General features: G+C 48.6%; 1 protein-coding gene across 1 annotated transcript in view; it reads left to right on the top strand.

Moving 5' to 3' along the window:
- ttbk2a (tau tubulin kinase 2a) overlaps window positions 1-9,272 on the top strand; it is a 40,615-nt gene extending 31,343 nt beyond the window's left edge. The window contains exons 13-15 of the mRNA XM_037694845.1: window positions 1,420-1,761; window positions 3,517-4,460; window positions 8,525-9,272. Coding sequence (XP_037550773.1) covers window positions 1,420-1,761; window positions 3,517-4,460; window positions 8,525-8,966 — 1,728 coding nt within the window. The 3' untranslated portion in view covers window positions 8,967-9,272. The remainder of the gene's footprint in view (window positions 1-1,419; window positions 1,762-3,516; window positions 4,461-8,524) is intronic.
- The last annotated feature ends 1,254 nt before the right edge of the window (window positions 9,273-10,526 follow it).

The raw sequence follows: 10,526 nt of genomic DNA on the forward strand, positions 1-10,526 counted from the left end.
GCTGCTGCTGCTGATCCAACCATCCTGCTAATATTCAGCTGCTGATCGAACCATCCTTCTAATATTCAGCTGCTGATCGACCCATCCTGCTAATATTCAGCAGCAGCTGCTGCTGATCGTAATAATTAGCTAAAATGTATTCCCTCATATCTTGCCTGCGTTGATTTATGCATCACCTGATGATTACACTGCATTCAGGTAGTGGTCAAAGTACAGAAGCACCTGGATGTCCCCTGTCCCTTGTCCCCTGTCCACTCTTTAATGACCGTGCTGTAGTGAGGGGACGCACAGTTTGAACGCAGCCAGAGTTCTAGATGGTTCTAGTTCTAGATCAGTGCTCCACCTGCTGCTTCCTGCTGATGTTTGTGTTTGTTTGCTCTTCCTCTTGTGTATTTGTTAGAAAAGACACAAATGTAGAGTTTCTAACAGATTTCATCTTGGAAAGAGCTTTGGGTTGACAGTTCAACTGATCTGAGTCAAAAGCACAACTTCAACCTTCTTTGCAGATATTTGTGTTCATTTTTTACTTTTGCTTTACACGTTGATTTCCAAAGTATTTTTTGATTTGCTTTGTTGAAATCTGTTTATTTTTGCTTTTTAATACCTTAGAAAAAACTCGCTCCTTACAGTTCAGTGTTTGTTCTGGATGTAAGAATAAACCAGGGCTGGAAGCCTCCATCGTCCCGCCTCTCTGCTGCAGATCTACTGACAACAGTTTTAAAACGCTTCGACCTCGTTGTTTTCTCCCTTTACGGACACATTGTTCTGATCACTGAAGGCGCATATTGATACGGCGTTTGATTACAGTTTAAGGTCAGTCTACTCGCTGTCACCAACGGCTGACACGACAAACACAAACTGAGCTCATTTTTATTATTAACCTTTATTTCCAGGCAAGTCTTCTTGAGATCACAGATCTCTTTGTGAGGGAGGCCTGGACCTAAGGGCAGAATAAACGTGCACCATTTTGGACTGTGGGAGGAAACTGAATATCCACACAGATGTGAGGAGAGCATGGTCCAAACTGGGGATTGAACCCAGGACCTTCTTGCTGTGAGGCAACAATGCTAACCACTAAGTTGCTCTCCTGGCAAATTTTACAGATATTGAGCTAAAAAAGTAGTAACTAAGCGTCATCCACAACTGACATGTGCACACACATCTTGTGAGAGGTTGCTGTATCAAGGGCCCGTGCGTAAAGTCATTGACGAGCTTTGTCCAGTTCCACCTTCACTGCGTCCCTTCTCATCATCCAGAGATCTTGGTCTATGAAAGACCTTCAAGGGAAGTTAGGCCTTGACTTATGCTCATCTTTGTCACTTTGCAACTGTACGTTGCGTTCCCCATCACGGTACATGTACCTCCATATGTGCTCACCCTCACTCCACCTTCCACTTGTTTCCTCCCCCTCTCTCTTAGCTTCCCACCTCTCCTCCATCTCTGCCTGAGGAGGTCATGGTCCGGACGTCCAGCCCCGTCCCTCTGCGCTCTCCCAGTCCTCACACCCTCCTGACAACGCTGTCAGACCCACTGCAGCAGCGCCAGCCAGCAGGCATCCGGCGCAGCCAGTCGGCCGACCAGCCGCAGCATCAGGAACGCCCATCCTCCTCTTCCTCCTGCCACGCCCCCCTTCCTCTGCCGCCTAACCCTTCCCCAGGCGCTCGCTCGCCCAGCCGCAGGAAACTGCCGGCCATCCCTGCTGGTGCTGCCAACACCAAGTTTCCCTCAGTCATTCGCATCACCCGCGCCCAGCTTCAGCAGGTGATGGAACCAAGCACTGCCCCCCAATCAGTTTTTGATTTTCGTTTCCTTCTTTCTGTTGCTGATTTAGTTTTTTTGTTCATTTTGTCTTTCTGGTTGTGTTGCTTGAAACCATAAAGGCTGGTTTAGTCATTTTTGAACTGACGTTTTGTCAAATCGTTATCAATAAATAAATGTCATGTCTAATAAATACCACTTATAAATAAAGTGGTATGGTAATAAATATTACCTAATCAGCTGTGACATCAGGCAAAGACTGAGCATGGAGAAAAGGGCAAAAGTTATCATCTAAGTTTGGCTAATGGCTAAATGAGGGCTTGAAGGGTCCTCATCTGGGCTTAAAACCACGTCTTTATCAAATACTGGTGTCAAAGAAAACTACGTTTGCTAATAATAAATCTTTATATTTTCACACGGTAACGTTTGTTTAGTTTGTTGCTGTATTCTCAACCGAACAGCGTCAGTGTTGTTGGTTAAAAATGTCCTTGCATCATCTTCTTAAACAAAGGAGCTCACAGGAGAAGATTTCTCATCCCAGTTTACGTGCAAGGGCAGCCTTCACCACAGGCTTACACACATGTTCAAAGTTACATGCTTACTGCCCCGTCATGAGGATCTGCAACGGGCAGTGTACAGGAAGTGTTTTTATACACAGCACGATGACCTCGGCCTCTTGGACTCGGAGGCGTCAGGTGCCTGCAGGCTCCTCTCTGAGCTCACACACACGGTCAACAATAATTTAACAGTAGCAGTGAGAAACATCCAGTACCAAAAGTCCCAGATTATGTCACTTGGAGAACGTGCTAAACTTGGAGCATAGTCCGCTGATGGTGCTGAGGCTGCTGAATTCATCAGTATAGCTGGAGGTAAGTGAACATTTGAACTGCCTCCACATTTTCAAGTATCAGTTCAACTTGTTTGGTTGAGAAAACAGCAACAAACTCAACAAATGATGTCATGCAGAAGTGTAGCTCTTTAGTGTTTGCTAATGTAACGTTTCCTCCACACTGTTGTGCCATTTTTGAGAAAAAAGGTATTTTCTAAGTTTAAAACCCCCAACAACTAGCCCTCATCCAGCTAGCCATTAGCGTAGCTTGAACAAAGACTGCTTCCCTTTCCTCCGTAGTCTGTGCTGTGACTAAAGGTCACGGTGGGTGAGGTGTAACTATTTGACCGGACATGACTTCAGAAATGACCGGACTACAGGCCAGGCAGAGCATGGGGTCAGACGTGTCCTTGTGTCGTGTTGTCACGTGAGAAGTCTTTTTGTCTGATTGTGGCATGTCTGTTTGGAATGTCGAGTCATGACTACAGGTTGCATGGTCTCTTTTGTTTCAGATCGTCTTTGTCCTCTTGATCTTTCTCTTCCTCTCTCTGTCCCTGTATTTGTTCCTCACCCTCTCTTCGCTGAAGCCCCCTGCGAAGTTGCGTGAACGTTTCCTGTCCTACTTGCTGGTTTAGTACTCACAGCTTGACTGACACTGCCATAGCACTTGTGTGTTTCGCTCTGATAATGGTAGCTATGGTACTGCATGCTGTCACCAAACTAATCACCATTATTTACCACATAATACCAAATTGCTCTCACATCCTCATCCGGCTCTTGCTGCAGATCTACAGCACCAACTGCACTTGTTGTAATCTATCAGCAACAGACGTTGTAAATATAAGAATTTAATTCCCAGTTTGATAGGGATGTATTTTTAATAACACTTGTTTGTCTTTCTCTTTTCGTTTACCGTCCCCTCCACACAGCTGACAGCTCAGCGTCCATCTGGGCTGTCCTCTCCGTCAGGATCCAACAGTCCTCCACCATGCCTCGTGCTAGAGAAGTATGGTGAAGCTGAGGCCAAGGCTCAGCAGAAAGAACACACAGCAGACAACAGCTCCCCACAGAACCAGTTGCCCATCCACCCAGTAACACCGACTAACCCGGTTGAAACGCTGGTCAGTGAAGACTACCACACCAAAGCTCAAAGGCCCGTGCCAAGCTGTTCATCCTCACCACGTTCCCCCCGTTTGACGCATTCACCTCCTCTGTGCTCACCGTCCTCACCACATTCTCCTCAGAGCCCTGTTTTGACCAATGGTTGTCTTTCTTCTCCTGTCGGCAGCCAAAATATTGCTCTCCCTAAGCTAAAAGACCCCAACAGTGATTCCCGTCCCACTCCATCTGCCACAGAAGCTCAGATAGAGGAGGGAAAGGGTGGAGATGTGAGTATGGCCCCACAACAGACTGATGGTCCAGCCTCTTCCCCTGCTGCCCCCCGCAAGGACCCCAGCCGGAAGCAAAGCCGCATTCCCGTGCTTGAACCCTCCAGCCTGCTGGAGCTCCCTCCTCCAGGCTCTGCCAAGGAGAAGCTTTTACAGAAAAAAGCCAGCCATCAGGGCTCAGTGCCCTCACCAACAGCCTCTCCCTCCCTATCTGATAGGCGTGGCCCCGTTGTTGCCTCCCTCGTTAGGGACCCATTGTCCTCCACTTCTGACCGCTCCCAGGATGAAGACTCTCTCATGGGCTCTCCATCTGACCGCCAGGGAGATGAGGCGCCATCTCTCTCATCCTCCTCCAGCCCTCTGTCTCGGAAGAGCAGGATTCCTCGTCCAGTGCATCCTGCCTCCTCTGCAGAGCAGCTGAATGCCCACTTCCTGCCACGCCCACCCCCTGGAAAGCCACCTTGTCGCCCCACTGCAGATGGCAGGTAACGTGGTGTTTTGGAACTTACAGGAACTTTGTATTTTATAGTGCAATGCTGTGGAAGTGTTTCATACCCCTTCAGCACATTTTGTCACATTCCAACCACAAACTTCAAAGTACAAAGTTCAAAGTATAAAGTACAGAGTACAGAGTACAAAGTACAGAGTAGTTCCTAACTGTGAAAGAAAACGATGTATGGAGATTTGTGTTCTCTTTATCCCTCTCTCTCTCCTCTATTCCTATCTCCTTCTTTACATTTTAACTCTTCTCTCACTTTTCTGCTTTGTTAAAAAAAAAAAAAAAAAAAACGATGTATGGACTCAAATCTTTACATGAATAAATCCTTAAAGTGTGGTGTGCCTTTGCATTCAGCCCCCCCGAGTCATACTCTGTAAAACCACCTTGTGCTTCAGGTTTTTGGGATTTGTCTGTACCAGATTTCACATTGAGAGTGAAAGTTTGGCAGCTCGAGCTCGTTCATCCATCCATCCATCCATCCATTATCTTCTGCTTATTCCGAAGTCGGGTCGCGGGGGCAGCAGCTTGAGCAGGGAGGCCCAGACATCTCTTTCCACAGCCACCTCTTCCAGCTTTTCTGGGAGGACTCCAAGGCATTCCCAGGCCAACCGAGAAACATAGTCTATCCAGCGTGTCCTGGGTCTTTCCTGGGGTCTCCTCCCAGTTGGACATGCCCGAAGCACCTCTCTGCGGAGGCGCCCAGGGAGCATCCTTACCAGATGCCTGAACTACCTCAACTGGCTCCTCTCGATGTGGAGGAGTAGCGGTTCTACTCCGAGTCTCTCCTGAATAACTGAACTTCTCACCCTATCTCTAAGGGAGAGTCCAGCTACCCTGCAGAGAAAACTCATTTCAACCGCCTGTATCCGCAATATAATTCTTTCAGTCACTACCCAGAGATCATGACCATAGGTGAGGGTAGGAACGTAGACCGACCGTAAACAGAGAGCTTTGCCTTACAGCTCAGCTCTCTCTTCACCACAACGGACCGGTACAGAGTCCGCAATACTGCAGATGCTGCTCCAATCCGTCTGTCAATCTCACGCTCCATTCTTCCCTCAATCGTGAACAAAACTCTGAGATACTTGAACTCCTCCACTTGAGGCAGAACCTCACCCTCAACCTGAAGAGAGCAATCCACCCTTTTCCGGTTGAGGACCATGGCCTCAGAATCAGAGGTGTTTATTCTCATCCCAGCCCCTTCACACTCTGCTGCGAACCACTCCAGTGAGAGCTGAAGATCACGGCATGATGTCGCCAACAGGACCACATCATCTGCAAAGAGCAGAGATGGAATCCTGAGGCCACCGAACCGGAAACCCTCCGCCAGCTGGCTGCACCGAGAAATTCTGTCCATAAAAGTTATGAACTGAATCGTGACAACTGGCAGCCCTGGCGGAGTCTAACTCCCACTCTGAAGGGGTCCGACTTACTGCCAGCAATGTGAACCAAACTCTCGCACTGCTTGTATAGGGACTGAACAGCCCGTAACAACGGGTCTCCAATCCCATACTCATGGAGCACCCCACACAGTGTACCTTGAGGACCACGGTCGAATGCCTTCTCCAAGTCCACAAAACACATATAGACTGAATGGGTAAACTCCCATGACCCCTCAAGGACCTTAGTGAGGGTAAAGAGCTGATCCAGTGTTCCACGGCCAGGACAGAACCCACATTGTTCCTCCTCGATCTGAGGTTCGACCAACAATCGGACTTGCTTCTCCAGTATCCCTGAATAGACCTTACCAGGGAGGCTAAGGAGAGTGATGCCCCTATAATTGGAGCACACCCTCCGGGTCCCCCTTTTTGAAGAGGGGAACCACCACCCCAGTCTGCCAGTCCAGTGGCACTGCCCCCGATGTCCATGTGACGTTGCAAAGGCGTGTCAGCCAAGACAGCCCCACAACATCCAGAGCCTTAAGGAAATCTGGGTGAATCTCATCCACTCCTGGAGCCCTGCCACCTCAGAGCTATTTAACTACCTGGGCGACTTCAGTCATGGTTATGGACGGATCAACCCCAAAGTCCCTCGACTCAGCTTCCTCCATGGAAGACGTGCTGGTGGGATTGAGAAGGTCTGAGAAGTATTCCTTCCACCTACCGACGACATCACTGATTGAGGTCAACAGCACCCCACCTTCACTGAACACAGTGTTAGTAAAATGCTGCTTTCCCCTCCTCAGCCGCCTGATGGTTTGCCAAAATCTCCTCGGAGCCGACCGACAGTCTCTATCCAAGGTCTCACCAAACTCCTCCCACATCAGAGCTACCAGGTGGTGATCAGTTGACAGCTCAGTTCCTCTCTTTACCCGAGTGTCCTAAACAAATGGCCACAAATCAGATGACATGACTATGAAGTCAATCATCGATCTACGACCTAAGGCGTTCTGGTGCCAAGTGCACTTATGGACACCTTTATTTTCGAACATGGTGTTCGTGATGGACCAACTATGACTAGCACAGAAGTCCAACAACAGAACACCGCTCGGGTTCAGATCAGAGAGACTGTTCCTCCCAATCATGCCCCTCCAGGTCACACTGTCACTACCCATTTAAGTCCCCCAGCAGAATAAAAGAGTCCCCAGCTGGCGCACCTTCCAGCACCCCTGCCAAGGACTCCAAGAAGGCCAGATACTCTGAACTGTAATTCGGCACGTAGGCACAAACAACAGTCAAAGCCTGTCCCCCCACCTGAAGGCGAGGGAAGCCACCCTCTCATCTACCAGGGAAAACTCCAACACACAGGCACCAAGCTCGAGCTCAGTCAGAACTTTTAGGACCAATCAGCTGGATTCATGTCTGATGCGGTCCAATGTTCCCCCCAGGCCACTTGCCTTGGGAGGGAGCTTGTCTCCTCTCTTCAGTGATTCTGTCGACTGGAGGGGGGGAGAAGTCTTGCACATCGGTGGTGACAGCAGTCGGTGGTCTGCTAATCTCTGCTCCCCGTCCAGAAGTGACGGAGCAGAGTGTGTGTGTTGGGGGGTGGGGTGGGGGTGGGGGGGGGTGTTGATTGGAAGGGTGCTCGGTCCTGTTGACAGGGCGGGGCCCCCTTCTTGGATAATGATAGGGAAACTCTGCCACCATTCTTGATAATGCTTTAACCTAACCCAGTGTTTCCCCGACCATGATACAAGCAGGGCGTCCCCCCATCAACAGAACCGAGTGCCCTGCCTACCAAACTGCCCCCACCCCCATCGACAACTGTGGGCACTGACGTAGCACTAAGCTAGTTGCACGCAATACAGACATGCTAGCTACAAAACTACAAAGGTAGCATGCATCAGGATACATAGGTAGCACTTAGTTTCCCTCACGCTGACGAAGCCCCCCTCCTCTTCCCCCCCCCTCCGACCGCCGCCCCCCCCCCCCCCCCCGAAAACTGTCAGTACAAACAACGTGCGACACGGATGTGCAGCGTTAGTTTTCTGCCAGTTAGCTACTCCTGAGCTGTAGATGCTGCAGTTCCTCCAAAATGACCACGGCCTTCTTGTGTCCTTTTTAGATTAATGCAGTCTTTGCCTCACCTGTCCGTTCAGGTGAACGGCCGTGTGTTGGAAGGGTTCAGTTGTGCCGTACTCCTTTTACACACGATGGACTGAACCGTGACATGTTCAGAACTTTTTGTTTTATAACCACACTAACTTTAAGCAACACTTCTTCTCCTGGAGCTTGTCAAAGGAAAATGACCCTCAGCTGCTGCTTGTTGGCACCGCCCAGGACTCAGGAACCAACTACTTGAATCCTGACCTATCTGATATGTTCCTTGGTCTTCATGATGTTGTTTGATCATTAGTGTTCTGTAACAAACCTCTGAGGACTTCACAGAACAGCTGGATTTATGCACTAATGAGGTGACATCTGAATGTCAGCGTAAAACACCACACTTTCCAGATTTTACTTGTCAAGAACAAAACGACTTGAAAAGGACGTGTTCCTTTGTGTTGACGTGTCTCATAAAATCTTTCTTCTGGTATAACTGGACTTAAAGTTCCAGGCGTATGGAGGAAAGCTTTTCAGATTGCTCTGTTGTTGTTATCCCCTCATGCAGACCCAGGCGTTACCGCATTCGAGCTGGCAGCACCAGTGACTCGGACCTCCTGTCGTGCCTCGCCCAGCTGATGCATGGCTCCCGCGGCTCCCCCCTCCACCCCTCAGTTCAGCACGGGGGCTCCAGATTGGGCATCTGCAGCTTGACAAGCTCTCCGCTGCACCATCGCAGCTCCAGCGCTTTTCTGCGAAGTTCCTCTTCCTTGCATCGCTCCGTCAGCTCCTCGCCATCCCGCCACGAGCACTGCGGCGGCACAGGAGGGGTCTGTTTGGGCCGCAGCCACTCGCCCCCCAGCTTTTCCAGCTCCCCGCCTCCCCGCCGCTTCTACCTCCACCACCAGGAGACGTGCTGCAGCCGCCAAGCGAGAACAGGTTCCCTCCACCTGTCCAGGGGGAAGGGTTGCAGCCGAGAGGGCAAGTGCTCCAGCAAGCTGAGCAGATAGCTGCGCCCCTGGTTGCCCCCCCAGCAGAGGAACATTCCCAACACCACGGTACAATCACAGTAAGAATAAAAGCCTGAGTCTTCCTGGTAAAGCTAATAATTAGTTTCATTCCGTGCTGTTGGATAAAACTCGCAGGTTACACCAGTTCAGCCCCAGTTGTGAAAACGATGGGATGTTGTGTTAGAAGGGTCAGAAACACAAAGCAGCGTTTCAAATCTCATTAACCCGTATTTTATTCACAACACAACACTGTAACCATCAACTCTTAAGAACTGACGAGACGTGTCCCATTCTTGTCTAACCTAGGACCCCAGCTCTTCAACACGGTTTTATTCATTGATTCATTTTTATTCTAACATCTGGAACTACTTTCCTACATTGATGGTGCCTTTCCAGATGTGCACGTTGCTCATGTCATAGTGCACCTCCATGCTGAACTGTGCGCTAACAACCGGCTGCGCGGTTCTGCTGCTTTTTAGTACGGAGGATGTGTCTGCAAAACTAATCTGAACTGTAGATGACCTCTGACCTCTGAGCTCTGAACAGATTTCTACTGAAAGGGTTTCATTATTTTTAGATGCAGCTTTTGGGAGGGTGGTGAACCTCTGCCCATCTTTACTTCTGAGATGTTCAGCGTGCTGTTTTTAAAGCCAGCCGTCCTCCTGACCTGCGGTCAGTTAACAGAACTGTTTGAAAACTTCGGCTGTTTGTTTTGTGCCACTTTCTTTGACAGCGGCTTTTTAAAAACGTTTCAGAAGGCGGACAGATTATCGTCTTCCTCCGTCGTCTGGCCCAGAACTTCTGATCCACACAAGATAATTAAACCAAACTTAATGCGTACGCTTCATCACAAGAAGGAGTGTCGGGTACCTCAGCTTCAAGGTCAAGGTCACAAATCAAGGTCAAAAGTTGTACAAGTTATTGGCTTGTCTGGTCCATAACTTCTGATCCACTCCAGATAATTTATCCAAACTTGATACAGATTTGTACGACCTCTACACGACCTCTGCATCTTGTTTTCATCCCCTAAGGTCACAAGTCAAAGTCTAAACTAATTCAAGGTCTTTGCTGTTCTGGGCCATTTCTGTAGATTGCTGTACAACAGTTTGTTGACGATGTGTCCCTCATGTCACATTCATTATTTTCTCCTCATCCCAAAACAGTTGGTGTCATATTTGCCATGTTTACTATTTATTCACTTACAGTGAATAAAACTGGGGTTATGAGATTTACTACTTACTGTGTTCTGTTTGTTGTTGTTGTTTGTTACATTCTACACAAAATACATGAATGGATCAAACAGTAAGTAGTTGAGCCAACGGCACTTCAGCACTTATCTTTGATCTACCCTGTTTCACAATGTGTACTAATATATTTTTAAATCCCTGACATTCGTGTACTTTGTTACAGTACTAACTGAAGTACTTACTGAAGTACTTACTGAAGTACTTACTACAGTACTAAGTGAAGTACTTACTGAAGTACTTACTACAGTACAAAGTGAAGTACTTACTGAAGTACTTACTACAGTACTAAGTGAAGTACTTACTGAAGTACTTA

The sequence above is a fragment of the Nematolebias whitei genome, chromosome 21 (genome assembly GCF_014905685.2).
Source record: "Nematolebias whitei isolate Nwh7 chromosome 21, NemWhi1, whole genome shotgun sequence".
Classification (NCBI taxonomy): Eukaryota; Metazoa; Chordata; class Actinopteri; order Cyprinodontiformes; family Rivulidae; genus Nematolebias; species Nematolebias whitei.